Here is a 22,392-nt window from a genome sequence, read left to right on the forward strand (position 1 = left end):
AAATGAAATCAAAAGGAGCTGGCGCTAATTCAGGCGGAAGACCTTTATTCAGCAGCTCTTGTTCCTCAGCTTTTGCATAAATATGATTGTTTTTCTCTGTCGGGAGAACACGGAAGGTAATTCACGTACAAACGAAACAACGTTCCTCTGGACCAAGGCGCGCAACACAGTACATACAGCTCACACATAACACATTAAGTAATATTACAGCAAACAAATTAACAACTAATAAAATATATCCCCGAAGATTGACATTTAGCATAAGGTGCATTTATGACAAAAGTTCAAAAGTAAACTATAACAGTACTGGCGCTTCATAAGTGATGAGACCTGGGTGGTGCCAGGGAGTTGTTGTCTCACGGCCTGGGAGAGAAACCGTTTCCCATCCTAACAGTCCTTGCAGCGGTACCTCGTGCCTGATGGTAGGGGGTCAAAAAGATTTGCGTTCATGCAATTATATATAAATGCCATTTAAGCAAACATTTCAGTTTTGTAAATTGAATATATAGAATATGCACTATGATATATAATCAAATATGCATTCACTAAACGGTTCAATGCAGAGTTTGAGATTCAAGATCTTAATTCTGAATTCAAGGTCTGTTATTTTCACGTTTGCACTTTATCCCATTGTAAAGCATTTTGAACCACATTGCCTTTGAATGAAAAGTGCTCCATAAATGGGCGATTATTATTAAGATTGTTTATTGTCATTCTTCGGTACACGAGTGTAAAGGAGAACGAAATGATTGTTACTCTGGGTAAGATGCAGCATAAATATAAATATCACTCAATAATGCATCTCTGTAATGAATTAGGTGGTTATATAAATGCAGAAAAGGCGGCTTTTCGCAGCAAGCGAGGTTCGTCTGCGAAGGGGGTGTTGGTGTTTGATGTAATGCGCGCCCCCGGTTGACGTCAGGCCGCGTGCACGCGCGCCGCCGGTGGACCACTCGCTGCTGTTGTGGCAGCGGAGGGCGGCTGAGCGCAGCCGGGAGCGGGCCGGAGATGTGAGCGGCTGAAGGTCACCCCCGCGGTCCTGCCTGCCCGCCTGCCCTCCTTTCCTCACTCCGTCCCGCCCGTCAGACCGAGGATGAAGGCGCCGAGGAGCGAGCTCCGTGCCCTGCTCTCTCTGCACCTGCTGCTGCTCGCTCCGGGCATGGCCGAAGCCGCCGCCCGTAGCCACGGTAAGGCTGAAAGAGAGCCGCGGAGGGACAACACGCGTAGCTCCATGTCAGGGAGAGGGAACGGGGCTGGACTGAATATATATACGAGTATTGTGGTGGTGCGAGGTGGGGGGGGGCAGGTTAACTTCTATATTTATGGGAATGAATAGGGTTAATGTCTGTATCTACAGGAACTGAGGGGAGTTAATGTCTGTAGGGTGTGGGGGGGTTAACATCTATACAGTCATGGAGGGTTGGTATTGACTGTATCTACAAGAACTGAGGGGGGGGGTGTTAACATTCTTGCCAACAGGGAGTGAGGGGATTAACCTCTGTATCTGTAGTAACTGAGTGGGGGGGGGGGGGGTTTATGTCTGTACCTATGGGGAGGGTTAACATCCATATCAATGGGGACTGAGGGGGTTAATGTCTGTATCTATAGTCTGGGATAACATTATCTATAGGAGTGAGGAAGTTAACATCTCTATCTACTGGGAGTGAGGTGGGTTAACGTCTTTATCTGCAGAAGTGGGGTGGTTTAACATATGTATCTACTGGGTGTGAGGGGTTAATGTCTGCATCAACTGGAGTGAGGTGGGTTAATGTCTGCATCAACTGGAGTGAGGGGTTAATGTCTGTATCTACAGGAGTGAGGGGTTTAATGTCTATCAACTAAAGTGAGGGGGTTAATGTCTGTACTGGGAATGGGGGAGTTAACATCTGTATTTACTGGGAATGAAGGGGTTAATGCCTGTATCTACTGCGAGTGAGGGAGTTAATGTCCATATCTACTGGGAGTGAGGGAGTTAACGTCTATCTACTGGGAGTGAGGGAGTTGATATCTGCATCTACTGGGAGTGAGGGGGTTAATGCCTGTATCTACTGGGAGTGGGGGAAGTTAACGTCTGTATTTACTGGGAGTGAGGTGGGTTAATGTCTCTATCAACTGGAGTGAGGGGGTTAATGTCTGTATTTACTGGGAGTGAGGGAGTTAACATCTGTATCTACTGGGAATGAGGGGGCTAATGCCTGTATCTACTGGAGTGAGGGGGGTAGGTCTGTATCTACTGGAGTGAGGAGAGTTAATGTCTGTATCTACAGGAGCTGAGGCGGTATTTATGTCTGTGTCTATGGGGAGTGAGTCTGTGTTAACATTGGTATGCATAGGGATGAAGGGGGTTAATGTCTATATAGGGGTGAGGAGATGTTTACATCTGTATCTTCAGGGACTGAGTGAGTGGGGTCAAGGTTTGTATTTAAGGGTGTGAGGTGGTAATGTCTGAATCTTCAGGGCCTGTGGTGTAGTTTATTGTCTGTCCCTACAGGGATTGAGGGGGTTTGAAAGTCTGTATCTACTGGGACTGAGGCTGTGGTTATCGTATGTATCCACAGGAAGTGAGGCTGAGTTAATGTCTGTATCTACAGAGGATGGGGTCAGTTAATGAATATATCTGCAGGTGACGAGATATGTATTTACAGGGGATATGGGGTGGGTGGGCGTTTAATGTCCGCAGGGACAATCTGGGCTCGGGATGTCAGAAGGTTGCCAGCAATAATTTACTATTGGAAGTGAAATTGTGTTGAGAATTTTTCTGAATGTTTGCATGGAGTGGAATTGTTTGCCATGTCTTGCACTGGTCGAGGCATGAGAACGCTATTCTGGAGCGGTTTGGTCTATTGAATTTGACTCAGTTGTGAAGGGGAAAGATTAAATTTGTCGAGGAGATGGCTGGTCAGTAGAGTTTTGGTGTCCCTCAGCAGCTCTGAAGCTTAATGGTCAAGGGTGCTTCGGTAGTATAGCAGTTAGCGTAATGCTTTATAGCAATAGTGACTCCGGTTCAATTCCCGCTGTTGTCTGTAAGGGCAATGCTTTCCTCACAATGGGTGGGTTTCTTTTGGCGCTCCAGTTTCCTCTCATTTACTAAGGGTGTAATTGGGCAGTGTGGGCTGATCGGGCTGCAAGGGCTTGTTCCTGAGTTGCATCTTTAAATAAAAACAAATAAATATATAACTAATATTGTTTGAGCGAGCTAGGGCTTTTCTCTTCAGGCATACAGATGATAGAAAAATGGAGGACAATGTGCGAGGGAAGGGTGACATTAATCTTAAAGTAGAATAAAGAGTTGGCACAACATTGTGGGCCGAAAGGCCTGTACTGTGCTGTTTTTAAAGTTCTAAAGAAAGATGATGCAGCCACTTAGAAACATAGAAAATAGGTGCAGGAGTAGGCCATTCGGCCCTTCAAGCCTGCACTGCCATTCAGTATGATCATGGCTGATCATCCAACTCAGAATCCTGTACCTGCTTTCTCTCCATACCCCCTGATCCCTTTAGCCACAAGGGCCATATCTAACGTACTGTGTTGTTGGACAACAATACTTGCTGTGTTGTTGGAATGATTAAGAATAAATCTCTATGAAGTATACAAAATTATTGAAAGGTTGAATGTAGTACGTGTGGAGTTGTCTATAGGGTCTGTAGTGCAAAGGGTTAGCCAGTGCTATATAAATGTAATCCCTCTGAAATACACTCTGCTGCATTATACAAGAATTAGAAGTGGTGGGTGTTTATTGGGGCCCTTGGAACTACTGCTGGGAATAATTCAGGTTCATCTTTCGCCTACCCAGTCTTATTAGAACCAGGTTGGCACTGATAGGCACTGAGTGGCCAGATGATTAGGTACTCCCTATACCTAATAATGTGGCCACTGAGTGGATGTTATTGGTCTTCTGCTGCTACAGCACATCCACTTCTGGGTTTAATGTGTTTTGCATTCCGAGATGCTCTTCTACACGTTGCTGTTTTAACACGTGGTTATTTGAGTTACTGTCACCTTCTCTTCAACTTGAACCAGGCTGGCCATTCTCCTCTGACCTCTCTCATTAACAAGGCCATTCAGTAGATTTTTTTTTTGTTTATTGCACCATTCTTTGTATTTTCTACAGACTGGTGTGTGTGAAAATCCCAGAAGATCAGCAATTTCTGAGATACTCAAGCCACCCTGTCTGGCACCATCAATCCTTCCACGGTCAAAGTCACTTAGATCACATTTCTTCCGCATTCTGATGTTTGGTCTGGACAACAACTGAACCTCTTGACCATGTCTGCATGCATTGAGTTGCTGCCATGTGATTGGCTGATTAGATATTTGTGTAAACGAGCAGGTGTACCTAATAAAGTGGTGGATGTGTTGGGCCCAGAATGGGTCCTGAGAGATGTTGACATCGAAGAACTTGAAGCTGCCAGCCTTTCCTCTGCTGACCACTAATGGAATTTAGGATCAAGCTCGGACAGCTACATCTGTGTGGTAGTGACCCTGTGTTGCTCTGCTGTCCAGTGTTCATTTATTGGTGGTGCCATTATTCCTTGAGAAGACTCTCTTCATCCTTCTGTAGGTGGGTTGTTGTTGACAGTGGGTTAGGATGGGGTAAACCCTGGAGGTGTCAATGTGTCAATTGAGATGGGTGGTTTATATTGTGGTCGGACATCAGAACCATAACCTCTGTGAGAAAAGCCTGTGTACGTTCTCGCTGCCTAATCTCCCTGCTGATTTTCTACATGTCTACTATATAAGGTCACCCTTTTTGCTCCTATGTTCCATGGGATAAAGACCTATCCTGAATTGGAATCTGTTTTATTATCAGAATCAGATTTATTATCATTGATATATGTCATGAGATTTGTTGTTTTGCAGCAGCAGTACAGTACAATACAAAAAAAATTACTGTAAGTTACCATAAGAAATGTATAAAGTAGTGTAAGAAGAGAGCAAAATCATGAGGTAGTGTCCATGGGTTCATTGTCCATTCAGAAATCTGAAGTCCAAGAGGAAGAAGCTGTTCCTTAAACATTGTGAGTGTGTGCTTCAGGCTTGTGCACCTCCCTGATGGTAGCAATGAGAAGAGGGTGGATGGTTGGGGTTATTAATGATAATAAAGGAGCATCCCCTTTTGAAGCTGTTCTCGGCAGTGGTGTGGCTAGTGCCCAGAATGGAGTTAGCCGAGTTTACAATCCTCAGCATCGGATCTGTTATTGATCCTGTGCACTGGGTTATTCGTCCAATGTCTTGTGCGCCTGAGTCTCTGAGTATGTAACAATCCATACATCTTTGAAGTTAGGAATTTTTTTTCATCAGACTCTGCATGACATGTGGGGCACACTGTCTTGATCTCCCATTCTACCTCATCGTGCCCCTTGCATTTTGTCAGCCTGAACTACATTCTCTGTAGCTGCAGCTCTACATTCTCTTCACTGTTCTGTGGATGCTGCCTTGCCTGCTGAGTTCTTCCAGCATTTTGTTTTGGATTTCTAGCACCTGCAGAATTTCTTCCGATCCAGATCATGAGCATAAAACAGAATATAGCATGAGGGCTTTGTGGCCAAGTTTGTGGAAGATAAAAGGATAGGTGGAGGGGCAGGTAGTGTTGAGGTAGGAAGTCTGTAGAAGGATGTGGAATTAGTAGAATGGGTGACGAAGTGGCAGAAGGAATACAGTGTCAGGAAGTGTATGGTCATGCACTTTGGAAGAAGGAATAAAGGCGTGAACTATTTTCTAAATTGAAAGCAAACTTGGAAATCAGAGGAGCAGAGGGGCCTGGGAGTCCTTGTGCAGGATTCCAAAAAGGCTAACTCGCAGTTGAGTCAGTGGTAAGGAAGGTAAATGCAATGTCAGCATTGATTTCAGAAAGACTAAAATATAAAAGCAAGGATGTGATGCTGAGGCTATTCAGGGCACTGGTCAGATGATATTTGGAGCATTGTGAGCTGTTTTGGGCCCCTTTTCAAAGAAAGGAGGTACTAGTATTGGAGGAGGTCCAGAGGACATTGATGAGAATTAGCATATGAGGAGTGTGTGATGGCTCTGAATTTATTGTAGAAGAATAAGGGGAGATCTCATCGAAACCTATCGAATATTGACAAGAGTAGAAAGGGAAAATATATTTCCAGTAATGGGAGAGTTTAGGACTAGAGAGCACAACCTCATAATAGAGGACAACCCTTTAGAACAGAGATGAAAAGGAATTTATTTAGCCAGAGGGTAGTGAATCTATGGAATTCACTGCCAAGGTATCAGGAATATTTAAAGTGGAGGTTGATAGTTTCTGGATTTGTAAGGGTGTCAAAGGTTACAGGGCGAAGGCAGGAGAATGGGGTTGAGAGGGATAATAAATCAGCCATGATGGATGGTGGAACTGACTTGATGGGTTATGTGGCCTAATTCTGCTCAATATCTTGTAGCTTTATAATAAACCAATTAATGCTGGAATTACTAAATTATCAGGGTTACAGAAGGAGGACAGTTAGGCTGGGTAATAGCTTCTTCCCCCAGGCTCTGAGACTTCAGAATACCCTGGTACCACCCAGTATGCATTGTTTGTGACTGTGTCAACAGCATTATACAGTTACATACTCAACCATATGTCACATATGCACTTTATGTCAATTTGTACATCTACAAAATACTTTTTATCAGCTAATATTATTGTGTTGATATGATTTTATGTGCTGTATGAAATGTACATATATACACTGTGTTTTGCGCCTTGGACCCTGAGGGATGTTGTTCTGTTTAGCTGTATACACATATATGGTTGAATGAGAATTAACTTGAAGTGCTGGTGAACAGGATTGAAGTAGATAGGTATTTGAAGATTGGCATGTAAAAGGGACTGTCCCTTCTCCGTATGACTCTACGACTGTGAGCATACACAGTGTCTGAGCCCTTACAGACTTCTCCATCATTCAGTGAGTCACCTGCAGGTAAGGAAATCTCACTCTCAGAGCCGCATTGCTGACTCCCTATTCTGAGGCAGAACACTTCACAAGGATGTGACCAGCACTGGAGAGCTTGCCGCTGTCAGGGAATATTAAATATTCTGGATGTGGTAATCTTCTTCAGGTACCATCCTGCCAGTGCCACCTTCTCACAACTGCCACTGAGCAGGAAGCTCCACACCATCAGGTTCAAGAACAGCTACTTCCCTTCAACCGTTTGGGTTTTGAACCAACCTGCTTAGCACATTTAGTAGCACTATGACTACTTTTAACAATTTTGCACTATAATAGACGTTGTTTTCATTCTAAGTGTGTTCTTTCTTATAATTGTATGTACCCGCCAATTATGAATAAGGCATGCTAACAGTTATATTTCATTAGGAGTTTGAGATTTGGTATGTCACCTCCTCAGTATTTAAAGGCCTAGCTAGAGTGAACACGGAGATGATGTTTCCAACAGAGGGAAAGTCTCGGACCAGAGGGCTGAGCCTCAGAATAGAACAGAGATGATGAGGAATTTCTCTCGCCAGAGGATGATGAATCTGTGGAATTCATTACCACCGAGGCCAAATCATTGGATATATTTAAAGTGTAGATTGATAGGTTCTTGATTAGGCAACAAGGGCAGGAGAATGGGGATGAGAGGGATAATAAATCAGCCATGATGAAATGGCAGAGCAGACTTGATAGGCTGAACAGCTTAATCCTACTCCTATGTCTTATGGTCTCACCAAAGACTCTGGTGAATTTCTACAGATGTAGAAATTTGTGTACTGCACTGTACTGCTGCAAAACAACAAATTGCGTGACATATTTCAGAGATAATAAACCTGATTCTGATTCATCCGGGCCCTGCCATCTTCCCTCAGCTATCACTGGGCAGGAGGTACAGAAGCCTGAAGTCCCACACCACCAGTTTCAAGAACAGCGACTTTCCTTCAACCACTCAGTTCTTGAACCAACTGGCACAATCCTAATCTCTACAGTTTAGCAACATTGTGACTACTTTGACCTCTTTATACTAAAATTGACTTTTTTTGTTCTAATTGTGTCCTTTCTTGTAAAAAAATGTGTATAATTTATATTTAATTTATGTTTTTTCTCTTATGAATGCTAGTTATCTGATGCTTTGTGTGTCTGTGAAGCAAGTAAATTTTCATGGATGGAATCCCTGGCTGCCTTCTCTGTCATAGGAAAGCATTTATTAACACAAGAGATTTGCAGATGCGGGAAATCCAGAGCAACATACACACAAAATGCTTGAGGAACCCAGCAAGGCAGGCAGCATCTGTGGAGGGGAATAAATAGACAATGTTTTGGGCTGAGACGTTTCACCAGCATATTATTTATAAGCAGTTGTGGAGCTGATTTTTTTGAAGGGCAGATCATGATGTCATAGAGTGATAGCATAGTGATACGGGCCCCTTGGCCCATTTAGGCTGTGCCAACATGGTCTTCTATCTACCTACACCTGGACCATCCCCTCCCTCAGGTGTTGGGTGTCTCTAGGGAAAGGAGCAGGGCATGGGAAGGAAGAGTCAGACCAGTAGAGTACTGGTGTGGAATGCTGGCAGGCATTCTACATTCTCAAGTTAGTCGGGGGATCGAGTTCAAAGTTGCTGTGCAAATTGATAGGGTGATAGGTGTGTTGGGGATTGAGTTCAAAAGTCATTATGTAATGCTACAGCTTTATAAAACAGTGATTAGACCACACTTGGATTATTGTCTTCATTTCTGGTCTGCCTCATTATAGGAAGGATGTGGACATTTTAGGGTGCAGAGATGATTTACCAGGCTGCTGCCTGGATTAGAGAGCATGTCTTATGAGGGTTGGTTGAGTGAGCCAGGGCTTTTTGGAGTGAAGGAGAATGAGAGATGACCTGATAGAGGTGTAAAAATGATATGAGGCATTGATAGTGGACTGCCATTTTCCCAGGGTGGAAATGGCAAATATAATGGGGCACAATTTTAAATTGATTGGAGGGAAGTACAAGGGGGATGTCAGAGATTTTATTTTTACACAGAGTGGTGGGTGAGTGGATCACGTTGCCTGGGGTGGTGGTAGAAAGATACATTAAGAGACTCTTAGATAAGCACATGGATGAAAGCAAATTGCAGGACTAGGTAGGACAGAAGGGTTGAATTGATCTTGGAGTAGGCTAAAGGGTCGGCACAAAGTCGTGGACCCATACTCTGCTGTAGTGTTCTGTATTCTCTGTTGTAAGTGGGAAGGAGCCCAGGCTGTTCAAAGGGAATTGGAGTCATACAGTGTGACAGCACGGGAACAGGCCTTTCAAGCTGACCTCAATCGTGTTACCTACACCTGGACCACAGCCCTCCACCCCCCCCCCCCAACTTTGTACATATCCAAACTTCTCTTAAATCAAGGGCCTCTATGGTGTGGTAATGTTCTATGTCCGATGCAGTTGTTATCCACCACGAGGACTGGCAGCTTGTTCACTCTTGCATCACCCTTTGAGTGCAGAAGTTCCCCGTTAAATATTTCTCCTTTCATCCTAGCCGTCTGACTTCTACTTCTTGTTTCATGTAAACTGTGAATGAGGGTGAGACTCTTGTCTGGTGTTCTGTGCCACCGTGTGTCTGGGCAGGGGCGCTGCCTCCGAATCCATTCTGACCGCACCTCTGACTGTTCCTGATTTCCGTGCTTGGGAACACACTTAGCTGGATATTCCTCAGCCCATCACAGTAAAGTCCTCACCAGCAATTAGCAGATCTGCAAGGAACACTGCCACACTGTCCATCATCCAGGCCCTGCTCTCTTCTCACTACTACCATCAGACAAGAGTTACAGGAGCCTAGGGTCTCACACCTTCAGCTTTAGGAGCCATTATTACCCCTCAACCATCAGGTTCCAGAACCGGCATGGATAACTTCATTCAGTTCAGTTCTGAACTTCATTCCACAACCTATGGACTCGCTTTCAAGGACTCTTTACAACTCATGTTCTCAGTATTATTTATTTACTTTTTCATTTGCACACTTTGTCTTCTACATTTTTTTGTACGTTGGTTGTTTGCCAGTCTTTGTATGTATCCCTGCCAGAAAACGACTCTCAAGGTAATATCTGTTGACATGTGCGTTCTTTGATAATAAATTTACTTTGAACTGTGGATTCTATTTGGAAACCTGGCACCAGGCTGTAAGTTCGTAGGAGGGCACATCTGTCCCTTCTAGAAAGGGTCCTTGTCCATATCCAGCAACTTTAATCCATTATTAAATGGACCAGGGGCATTTTACTGAATCAGAAGCAGGTTCACTGGAATATGTCATGAAATTTGTTGATTTGTGGCAGCAGTACAGTGCAAGACATAAAGTTACAAGTTACAATAAAAAAGTAAATATTGCATTAGAGGAGTCCATTCAGAAATCTGATGGCAAAGGGAAAGAAATTGTTTCTAAAACATTGAGTGTGGCTCTTCAGGTTCCTGTACCACCTCCGCGATGGTGGTAGTGAGAAGGGGGCAAGGCTCCTTAAGGATGGATGCCATCTTGGGGCAATGCTTTTTGAAGGTGTTCTTGATGGTAGGGAGGGTTGTGCCCGTGATGGAGCTGGCTGAGTTTATGATGCTCTGCAGCCTGCTGTGATCCTGTGCATTGTGACCTCCTTGTCAAGCTGTGGTGCAAGCTGTCAGAATGGTCCACTGTACATCTAGAGAAATCTGCAGGAGTTCTTGGTGACCTACCAACTCCTCAGACTCCCAGTGGAGTTGATATATTGCCTTTTTCATGATTACATCAATGTGCTAGGCACAGGATTGATTCTTTAAAACCTTAGTCACACCACACTTGGAGTACTGGGTGCAGTTCTGGCTGCCCCATTATAGGAAGGATGTGGAAGCTTTGGGGTGCTGCCTGGATCAGACAATATGAGCTACAAGGAAAGGTTGCACAAATCTGAGTTGCCTCCTTGGGGTGTAAGAGGCTGAGGGAAGACCTGACAGAGTTTTTTTTTAATTATGAGAGGCATAGATCAACAGTAAAACCCCTTTACCCCAGGCTAAAAATGTCAAATACCAGAGGTCATATTTTTAAGGTTAGAGTGGTGTGAGAAGCAAGTTTTTTATGCAGAGTGGTAGGTGACTAAAATGGGTTACCAGGAGTAGCTGTGGAAGAAGGCCATTACTGCAGAGCTTGAGGTTCTAGAGGCGTGTAATATGGATGATGCACTGGAGGAGGATATTTCGTATAAATTGGCATCAAGATCAGTGCAACATTGTGGGTCAAATGGCTTGTCCAATACTGTGCTGCCCTATGATCTAAACAGAGTGCCGGGGGCCTGGTCAGGAAAGAGGTAACTTTGCAGATCAGAAAGAGAGAAAATATGGGGAGGTTTACCTGAAATCGATGAATTCAGTATTCCCTTTGTGGGGTTGGAGTGAACCCAGGTGGCACTGTTCACCAGCATGTTGTCTGAGTTTCATTTAGGAGGGGAGAGTGGGCTTGTTTTCTTTGAAGTGAGGGATATCCCGAGAGATATATACACCATCATGTGGGGCACGGTGGTGGTGGCTAGAAAGAAGTTTGGCTACCTACAACTGGTTAGTGCAGTTTTAAGCTCAGTCGGGAGGTTTGGAGCAAATCTGATGAAAATCTATTGTACCCAAGAGCACAGAATTCCGAATGCACTGATTGGGGGGGGGGGGTGGGGGTAGAGGCAGAGACTCCCATAACATTTCAGGGGCATCTTAAAGTTCAAAATAAGTTTATTTGCAAAGTACATAGATGTCACCGTATACCACCCTGAGATTTATTTTCTTGTAGGCATTTACAGGCAAAGAGAAATACAATAGAATTTTACTAAAAAAAATTATAGATAGGTGGGCAAAGGCTAACAGACAACCAATGTGAAAAAGAAGACAAATTGTGCAAATAAAATTAAATAACACTGAGATCATGAGTTGCAGAGTCCTTGAAAATGAGTCTTAGGTTGTGGAGTCAGTTCAGAGGTGAGGTGAGTGAAGTTATCCACACTGGTTCAGGAGCCTGGTTGCAGGGTAGTAACTGTTCCTGAACCTGGTGGTGTGAGACCCAGGGTTTCTGTAACCCCTGCCTAATGATAATGTTGTGAGGAGATCATGGTCTGGATGGTGGGGGAGCTTCCAGTAAGACGGCAGTACGATTGGTCACAGCAGCCACTCTGGCTCCGACAAATGGTCTTGAATGTTTGTTCTTGTGATCGCAAGACCCTGTTGGACATCGGTAACATGAAATACTGTGAGTTGGTTCATTGGCAAGACCAGTGGGTGGGGGAACTGTGTGGCCTCAGCTGTTGCACAGACTAGGCCCTCGTGCCACCCAGGGGAGCAGGCAGTGTGGGAGAGAGTAGAGGTGCAGAGGGCACCCAGGAATCCATGCTCGGCTGAGTGCTGACCCTGCAGGCCGGCTCTCGAGTGCTCGCTCCCTGGAAGGCAAGTTGGGTTGCCTTCATCTGTGGCTGACCCAGTGTGAGATGAGGAACTGCTGTGCGCTTGTTCTTGCAGAAATATGGCTTCAGGCCAACATCCCATGCACCCTCCATGCTCAGGCCATGCCACTCTGGAACTTACTGATTTTATTTTGTGACTATCATAATTATGTGCTGTGTGTGAATATATGTACTGTGTGTTTACACATTGGCTCCAGAGCAACACGGTTTCATTTAGCTGTATACATGATTATAGTTGAAAGACAACAATCTTGAACTTGAGTACTTGAAACACCAAGGCAGAAAGGGCTCTGGACCAAATGCTGGTCAGTGGGATTGGCTTAGTTGGTCAGCATGGACACATCGGGTCAAAGGGCATGCTTCCACACTGTGTGGCACCTACTCCAGGACAACAAAATTGCATTTCATTAGGTGAGTCTGTAGCTGGCATTGTTTCCAATCGCACACTGTATCAGGATGGTACTTAGTTGTGGTACTGTTCAGTCCCCTGTTGTGGGCAGCTAAAAATAGCTGAACAAGGATGGTGTTGACTGTAGTGGTAGGAGAGGAGGCTTCAGCTGGTAGATGTATCGGGCTTCATGTAAGAGGTGAATCTAAGACAAACCAGGGTCGGATTTACATGGTGAGTCGTGGGGCACTGAGAAGTGTGGTAGAACAGAGGCATCTGGGAATACAGGTCCATAATTACTTGAAAATGGCATCACAGGTAGATAGGACCTTAAAGAGAGCTTTTGGCACACTGGCCTTCATAAGTCAGAGTACTGAATACTGGAGTTGGGGGTGTTATGTTGAAGTTGTTTAAGATATTGACAAGGCATAATTTGGAGTATTGTGTGCAGTTTTGGTCACCTACCTACAGGAAAGATAAAAGGTTCATTATCAAAGTATGCATGCAGTATACAACTCTGAGATTCGTCTTCTCCAGAAAGCCATGAAACAAAGAAAACCATGAAAGTAATTCAAAGAAAAGCATCATCCCCCACACAAATCTTGCAAATGGCAACATGATCAATTCCCCACTTCACGCAGAAAAACTGACAGTTCGCATCAAATGGCAACCAGAATGTCAAAACCCTCCCTTGCAAAAAAACTTACAAATCACACCCAACGGCAGCAAGAACATCAAAACCCAAACCCCTCCCTTGCACAAAAACCGAACAGATTGCACCCAATGGCATCAAGAATATCAAACCCCAAATCCCCAACCCCTCCCTCACACAAAAAAGCTTACAAATTGTGGCAGACAGCAACAAGAAAGAACAGGCAAAACACAGAATCCAAAAAAAACTGAAAGTGATCACTTTGAACTGCCGTTAGTTTGAACTATAGTCCACAGAACTTCGCTAACAATCTCTAACAGCATCGAGGGAGATAGACCTTCTCAGATCATCCAGCAGCAGTGAAAAGTCCATCACAGTAGTGAGCACGAGGCAGGTAGTCAGTGCTAAACACTTGCTCATTTCCGCATTCACCTCGATATTTCAATCTTCCTAGTAAAAAGGGCAGAAAGAGTGCAGAGAAAATTTACAAGGATGTTGCTGGGACTTGAGGACCTGAGTTATAGGGAAAGGTTGAATAGGTTAGGATTTTATTCCCTGGAGCATGGAGAATGAGGGGAGATTGGATAGAGGTATACAAGATTTTGAGGGGTATAGATAAGGTAAGTACAAGCAGGCTCTTTCCACTGAGGTTGGGGGAGATGACAACTAGAGGTCATTGGTTAAGGGTGAAAGGTGAAATGTTTAAGGGAAACCTAAGGGGAAACTTTTTCATTCAGAGGATGGTGAGAGTGTGGAATGAGCTGCCAGCGGAAATGGTGCATGCAGGATTGATTTCAACATTTAAGAGAAGTTTGGATAAATACACGGACAGGAGGGGTATGGAGAGCTGTGGTTCAGGTGTGGGTCGATTGGACTAGACAGAATAACAGTTTCACACAGAAGGGCCTGATTCTATGCTGTAGTACTCTGTGATTCTAGATAAGTGCATGGACAGGAGAGTTTTAAAGGATATGGGCCAAATGCAAGCAGATGAGTCTAACTTGCTGGGTTAGCATAGAGGAGTTGGGCTGAGGTTTCCATGCTGTTTGTCTCTGTGATCCTATGGCCCTATAAACATTGACCTGTCCTGGGCCCTCCACATTGATGCAATCACAAGGAAGATGCACCAGCATTTTTACTTTCTTACAAGGTTAAGGAGATTGATCTTGTCACAAAAGACTCTAATAAGCTTCTACAGATGTACTGTTCAAAGTATCCTGACTGCATCATGGTCTGGTATGGGAATTCAAAGACACAGGAATATAAGAAGCTGAAGAGAGTAGTGGACTCAGCCCAAGATATTACGGACACACCCCTCCCCACCTCAAGAAGGCAACATACATCAATCACCGTGCCATCTTCTCGCAGCTGCCATTTGGCAGGAGGTACAGAAGCCTGAAGTCCTACACCACAAGGTTCTTGAGCCGACCTGTATGATCTCTACAGTGTACTATCACTGTGACCACTTTGAACACTTGGCACTAACATGGACTTTGTTTCTATTTTGTTTTAATTGTGTTTTTACTTGTAAAAATTTATGTTTTTTGCTATTGTTGTGAATAGTGCTCATATAATGTTGTACCTGCAGTACCTGTGTATACACATACATATAGACTCAGTTTCAAGGACTCTTCACTATTTTTATTTGCAAAGTTTGTCTTCTTTTTCACGTTGTTTTGCACATAGAAATCTATGGCATTTCTTGATTTTCCTGTACACGCCTGCAAGAAAATGTATCTTGAGGTAGTATACAGTGACATATACGGTAGGTACTTTGATAATGAATTTACTTTGAACTTTGTAGTAATCTTGACTTTGACATTAAGGGAATCATGGATACTGGGATAATGCCGGAAAATGATGCTGTGTAGAAAGTCGGCCATGATGCGGTACTGTACTGCGGTACAGTAGCATCGGGTCAGCAAGGTCGCGAAGCGGTTAGCACAGTGCTTTACAGCACCAGCAATCAGGGTTCAATTCCCACCGCTGTCTGTAAGGAGTTTGTATGTTCTTTCTGTGACCGTGCAACTTTCTCCTGTTGTGCTCCAATTTCCTCTCACATTCCAAAGATATATGGGCTCGGGTTAGTAAGTTGTGAGCATGCTGTGTTGGCGGCTCCCCCTCCCCAGCACAGCCTTCACATTTGATTTCACCCAAATGATGCACTTCCCCATACATTTTAATGTACATGTGACAAATAAAGCTAATCTTCAACCTTCCAACCTTTTATGTTCTTTGATCTTGAGAGTTCAGTTTTCATGTTTGTTGGTAAGATGGGGGAGAATTAGTGTTGTGTAGAGCAGAGAGGAGCCTCGTGCATGGGGAGGTACAGGTACAATGAAAATCTTGCTTGCAGCAGTATCACAGGCACGTAGGTACAGACAGTACACAGGATATAAATTAAACATAAATTGTGCAAAACCGTGAAGAGAGAATAAAACGACCATGCAAAACTAAGGCCTTAAAAAAAAGGTAACCTTATGGGGAAAAGGCAAAAGAGTAGGTTTGAGAGTGAGAATAAATTAGCCATGGTTGAATGGCGGACCAGACTTGAAGGCTAAATAGCCTAATTCCACTCCTATGCCTATAAGACCATAAGACATATGAGCACAATTAGGCCATTCAGCCCATCAAGTCTGCTCTGCCATTCCATTATGGCTGATTCCAGATCCCTCTCAACCCCATACACCTGCCTTCTCACCATATCCTTTGATGCCCTGACCAATTAGGAAACTATCAACTTCTGCATTAAATACACCCACAGACTTGGCCTCCATTACAGTCTGTAGCAGAGCATTTCACAGATTCACTATACTCTGGTTAAAGAATTTCTCCTTGCATCTGTTCTAAAAGCCCGCCACTCAATTTTGAGGCTGTGTCCTCTAATTCTGGATACCTCCACCACAGGAAACATCTCTCCACATCCACCTCATATAGTCCCCACCCCACATTCTTCTGAATTCCAGTGAGTACAGGCCCAAAGCTGCCAAATGCTCCTTATATGTTAACCCCTTCATTCTTGGAATCATCCTCATGAACCTCCTCTGGACTCTCTCCAATGACAACACATTCTTTCTGATATATAGGGCCCAAAACTGTTAACAATACTCCAAGTGCGGCCTGACTAGTGTCTTATAAAGCCTCGCATAATCCCTTGCTTGTGTATTCTATTCCCCTTGAAATAAGTGCCAAATTGCATTTGCCGCCTTTACCACAGACTCAACCTGTAAATTAACCTTCTGGGAGTCTTGCACGAGGATTCCTCACAAGACAAGATCACAAGATAAAGGAGCAGAAGTAAGCCATTTGGCCCATCGAGTCTGCTCTGCCACTCCACCATGAGCTAAACTATTCTCCCATCTAGTTCCAATTTCTGGCTTTTTTCCCATATCCCTTGATACCCTGACTAATTAGATACCTGTCAATCTCCTCCTTAAAAACCCTCAATGATTGGGCCTCCACAGCTGTATGCGGCAACGAATTCCATAAATCCACGACCCTCTGGCTGAAAAAATTTCTCCTCATCTCTGTTTTAAATGGGTACCCTCTAATTCTAAGACTGTGACCTCTTGTCCTGGACTCACCCACCAAGAGAAACAGCCTTTCCACATCTAGATTCCTCTGCATCTCTGATGTTTGAACCTTCTCCCCAATAGTCTGCACTATTGCCCCTTTTACCAAAATGCATTATTGTACATTTCCCAACACTGTGTTCTATCTGCCATATTTTTGCCCACTCATCCAGTTTGTCCAAGCCCTGATGCAATCGCGTTGTTTCCTCAGCACTGCCTATCCCGCCATCTATTTTCGTATCATCTGCAAACTTTGCCACAAAGCCATCAATTCCATTAAATAAATCAATTGAGAAACAATCTGAAAAGAAGTGGTCCCAATACTGAAGCGGTCTTGACGAAGGGTCTCGGCCCGAAACGTCCTACAGATGCTGCCTGGCCTGCTGCGTTCCACCAGCAAATTTGTGTGTGTTGCTTGAATTTCCAGTGTCTGCAGATTTCTTCGTGTTTGCAGTCCCAATTCTGACCCCTGAGACACACCACTAGTCACTGGCAGCCAACCAGAGAAGGCCCCCTTTATTCCCACTCATTGTCTCCTGCCTGTCCACTGTTCCTCTACCTATGCCAGTATCTTTCCTGTAACGCCATAGGATTTTATCTTGTTAAGCAGCCTCATGTGTGGCACCTTATCAAATGCCTTCTGAAAATCCAAGTGAATGACACCCAGTCATATCGTCTTAATGTTAGAAAGTGAAGGGCATGGTAGTGCAGGAGGAGATCTGCCCTGTTCCATTGTTAGGGTAGAGGGAGAGGGTTGTGCAGGTTGTTCCTGAACCTGTTGTTGTGGGAATTGCATTCTGAGATTTTAAGAAATGGAACAAAAGGGTTTGGGTCTCAGGTCAACATGATGGCACTGTACATTGTGGCAGAATATTGATTTTAATCTGCGAGATGTGCTCATCACTGTAAAGAAGGGCATAAAATCAGTCAGGTGTGATGCAGGTAGCGGTAAGAAACTGTGGCCTACTTTCTCTCTCTCTCTCTCTCACTCTCTGTCTCTGTGTGTCTCTCTATCTAGCTTTTTTTCTTTCTCTGTGTATGTCTCCCCCCTTTTCTCTCCTTCCTTGTCTCTCTCTCTCTCCCTCCCCTATGTCTCCCCATCTACCACACTCCCTTCTACCCCACCCACCTACGCCACCCTACATCCACTCCACCTCGCCCATCCACTCTACCCCACATCCACGCTACCCAACCCTCTCTTCCCCATGCACACAAACCCTCTCTGTCCTGACCCCCTCTTCCCCTCCCTCTCTCTGCTTCTTCCTCCCCTTCCCTTCTTCCTCCTCTCTTCCTCTCTTCTCTTCCCCTTCCCTCTTCCCCACACCCCTCTCCCCTTCTCCCCCTCTTCCTCAACCCCTCCCCCTCCTTTCTCCTCCCCAATCCCCCTCTCCCCCTTTCCTCTCCCCCTCTCTCTTCCACACACCCTGTCCGCCACACCCCCTCTCTTGCCCCTCCCCTCTTTCCCCTTTCTCCCCATCTTCCCCCTCCCCTTCCCTCTTTCTCCTTTCCCCCCGCTCTTTGACACCCGCCTCTCTTCCCCCTTCCTACTCCCTTCCCCCTTTTCCCCCTCCCTTCCATCCCTCTCTCTTCATCAATCCTCCATTCCCCTTCTCTACTCCTTCCACCCCACCTCTTTCTGCCCCCCCCCACTTCTTTCCATGTCCCTTTTCCCCTCATTGGGCTCTATAATGACTCAACTTATAGCTTGGGAAGTGATGAGGCCCTCCTGTTAGACCGTTAAGAAAAAAAAAATGTTACCTCAAACAGTGTCACAGTAGCGTTACAAGTGCACAAATATACAAATATTAGAAGAGAAGTAAGAAAGAATAAAAAGTAAGTTACCTCAACTTCTCTTCTGATTGTATGTCTGTGCACTAGTAATGCTACTGTGGCACTGTAATTTACTTTGGAGTCAATGAAGTATCTATCTCTATCTACAGTGGACAAGGAGAGGATGCTTCTAATAGTGGGGTAGTCTTGCACCAAAGGGCACAAACGCAGAACAGGACAGAGATGAGGAGACATTTCTTTAGCCAGACAGTGATAGATCTTGCGGAATTTGTTGCCACATATGGCTGTGGAAGCAAAGACATTGGGTATATTTGAAACGGAGGCTGATAGGTTGTTGATTAGTGAGGGCATCAAAGATTATGGGGGAAGACAGGAAGATGGGGTTGAGGATCAGCCATAATGGTATGGTGGAGCAGAATAAATGGGTTGCATGGCTTAATCCTGCTCCTATATTTAATGCCCTTATGGATCTCGACCTGAAATATCAGCTGTCCATTCCCCCTCCACCCCACTTCCCAATAGATGCTGCCTGAATCACTGAGTTCCTTCTGTCATTTGCATTTTGTTCCTTATATAGTACAACTCTGGGGACGCCCTAAAGTATGTCATAGCCTTGGAAGAGCCCGCTAGTTATAAAAGGCGCTGTAGAGATTAAAATTTCATACCAATATTCTGGTTGCTGGAGGAAGGACCAGTTAGTGGGTTAGTTACAAAACACTGCCCTGTGCTGAAAATAACTTCTGGCTGCTGGGAATGGGGAGGTTCCGTAGCAGAGCGATCCAGTGCTGGAGCTACCAAAAAGTCTTGCCGTGATCACGAAGCACACAGGAGGTGCTGAGGGATTTGAAAATGGGCAATACGATCACCTGCTTCAAAGTGGGGGGAAGCAGTGGGGTAAGAACATTTCTAGCAGAGGGCTAGATCATTTTAACCTGGTCAGGCAGCATCTGTGGAGAGGAATAAGCTGTTAATGTTGTAGCCAAGGTCTGTCATCAGGAATGGAAAAGAAAGGAGGAAGAAACATGGAGAAGATGAGAGGGGCAGGAGAAGGACACGCTGGCAGGTGATCGGTGAGAGGGAAGGTGGGTGGGGGAAGATGGTGAAGTTGGGACAGCAGATGTGGAAACGGCTGAAGAGGAATGAATCTGATAAGAAAGGAGAGTGGATAACGTGAGAACCTCAGTAAGGAGGGAAACCAGAGGGAGACGATGGGTATGCAATGTCCATGCGTAAATCTGTTCTTATCAATGATAACTCCCTCACCTAACCAGATTCAATTATTTTGTAGAATAAACAGAGAATTCCTCCCACCAGGGCCCTTACTTCCTCCTTCACATTTTCCAATGGCCCACTTACCATCCCCTCTCTTCTCACCTATCACTAACCAGACGGTCTCTTACCCTCCCTCATCCCCAGCTCCCCACCTCTGCCCCTCTCCCTCCCACACTTACACTTCACTCACCTCTGCCCCTCTCGTTTTCTTTTTGCCACCACCCAATCTAGTTTGTTTCCTATTCCATTCCTCCTTCCTTCCTCTCCACCTCCTTCACTTCCATTTCTTTGTTCCCCCCCACTTCCCCTACACAATTTCCAAATGCTCCCCACACCCTACCCTCCCCACCTCCTTTCCCCAACTCTTCCTTCTCCTTCCCCCTTCCTGACCCCCTCCCTCTCTACCCCCACTGACCCCTCTCTCTACCCCACCACACCTTCTGTCTACCCCACTGCCCCGTCTCTCTCGCACTCTGCCCCACCACCCTCCTTCGCTCCTAACACCTCTGTCTCCCTCCCACCCCACCTTGATCCTGGCCTTCTCCCTATCTCTCCTGGCCCTCCCTCGCTCTCAGACCTCTCACTCTCCCGGCTCCCACTTCTCTCTCCTGGCTCTCCCCCTCTCTCTCCCAGACCCCACTCTTTCTCCCATCCCCCTCTCTTTCAGCCAACCCGCCCTCTCTCCCAAGCACCTAGTCTGTACCAGCCCCCCTCTCTCAGCACCCCCCCATGTCTCTCTCCCAGCCCTCACTCTCAGCTCCACACCACCCCACTCTACCCTGCCCTCTCTCTCTCTATCCCAGCCACCTCTCTCTCGCAGCCCTCACTCACTCTCCCTGTTTATCTCCCAGCGGTTACTCTTTCACTCTCTCAGCCATCACTCTCTCTCTCTCTCTCCCAGCCCTCACTCGGTGCCCCACATTGCCCCGCTCTGCCTGCACCCCCCTGCCCCGTACCCCCTCTCCCTCTACCAGCCCGTCTCTCTTTCCCAGCCACCCTTCTCCCTCTCCCAGAACACCCACTCTCTCCCGGCCCTCCCTGTCTCTCCCCCTGCACTGCCCCTCTCTGCCCCCCAACCCCCTGAACCCCTCTCTCTGTCCCCCCTCCCTCTCAGCCCCTGCCTCTCCCAGGCACCCTCTCTCTATCCCAACCCCCTTCTCTATCAAAGCCCCCACTCTCTATCCCAGCCACTTCTCTCACTCCTAGCCATCATTCCCTCTCTCAGCCCTCACTCATTTTCTCGCAATCGTCACTGCTCTTCACTGCCCCACTCTGCCCCACACCCCCTCTCTCCCAACACCCCCTCTGTCTCCCAAACCCCCCTCTCTCAACACCCCCTCTCTCTCCCAACACCTTTTTGTTTCCCAGCCACCCCAATCTCTCTTCCAGTCACCCCTCTCTCTCTCGCAACCCCCACCTCTCTCCCAGCCCTCATTATCTCTCTCTTTCCCAGCACTTACTGTCTGCCCCACAGTGCCCAACTTTACCTCATCCAAATTTGCCCCGCACCCCTCTGTCCCCTCTCCCAGCCAGCCCCCTCTCTCCCAGACTGTCTCTCTATCCCAGCCCCCCTACCCCTGCCCCCTTTTTACCCCAGCCCCTCCTCTCTCTATTCTAGCCTTCCCTCTCTCTATCCCAGACCCCCTTCTCTATCTCCCAGCCCCCTTTTTCTCTCTCCCAGCCAACCCCCCTCTCTCCCAGCCAACCCTATTTGTCTCCCAGTCCTCACACTCACTCTCTCTCCAAGCCTTCACTCTCTCTCTCTTTTCCAGCTTTCACTCTCCGCCCCCTCTGCCCCTCCCCTCCCTTTCCCACACTGCTCCTCACCCCTTCCTCGCACCCCCCGCCCCGCACCCCCTCCCACCCTGCCCCCTCCTCTTCTCTCCTTACCCCCTCCTCCCCTTCCCTGTCTCCCTCTCTCTCCAAACATCTCACTCTCCCGCCCCCTTGCTCACATTTTTCCTACACCCTCCACCTCTCTCCAACTTGCCCTCCTCCTTCCCCTCGCTCTCCCAATCCCCCCTCCACCTGCCCCTTGCCCCCTCCCCCTCTGCCACTCGCACCCTTCCCCTCCCGTTCATTCTCTCTCTTCAAACCTCTCACCTTCCCACTCACCCTCTCTCCCTCTCCACTCTCCCACACCCACTCTCTCTCCCTCCTCCCCTTCCCTCCTCTCCTCCCTCTCTTCCTCCCCCTCTCTTTCCCTCCTCCCTCTCTTCCTCCCCCTCCCTCTCTCTTTCTCCCTCTCCCCACCTGTTTTTCCTCTGACACACCCTGCTCATTGGATGACTAGTTTGCATCTTTGCTATGTTTCATGCTTTTTCGTCATT

General features: G+C 46.2%; 1 protein-coding gene across 5 annotated transcripts in view; it reads left to right on the forward strand.

Annotated features, from left to right (window-relative positions):
• The first annotated feature begins 935 nt into the window (after nucleotides 1–935).
• The window catches only part of ptprna (protein tyrosine phosphatase receptor type Na), a 224,980-nt gene continuing 203,523 nt past the window's right edge, over nucleotides 936–22,392 (forward strand). For all 5 annotated transcript variants that reach the window (XM_059967586.1, XM_059967584.1, XM_059967588.1 and 2 more), the window contains exon 1: nucleotides 936–1,187. In XM_059967586.1, the coding sequence (XP_059823569.1) occupies nucleotides 1,094–1,187 (94 nt within the window). In that variant the 5' untranslated portion in view covers nucleotides 936–1,093. The remainder of the gene's footprint in view (nucleotides 1,188–22,392) is intronic.

This window comes from Hypanus sabinus, chromosome 4 (assembly GCF_030144855.1).
Source record: "Hypanus sabinus isolate sHypSab1 chromosome 4, sHypSab1.hap1, whole genome shotgun sequence".
In the NCBI taxonomy this organism is placed as follows: Eukaryota; Metazoa; Chordata; class Chondrichthyes; order Myliobatiformes; family Dasyatidae; genus Hypanus; species Hypanus sabinus.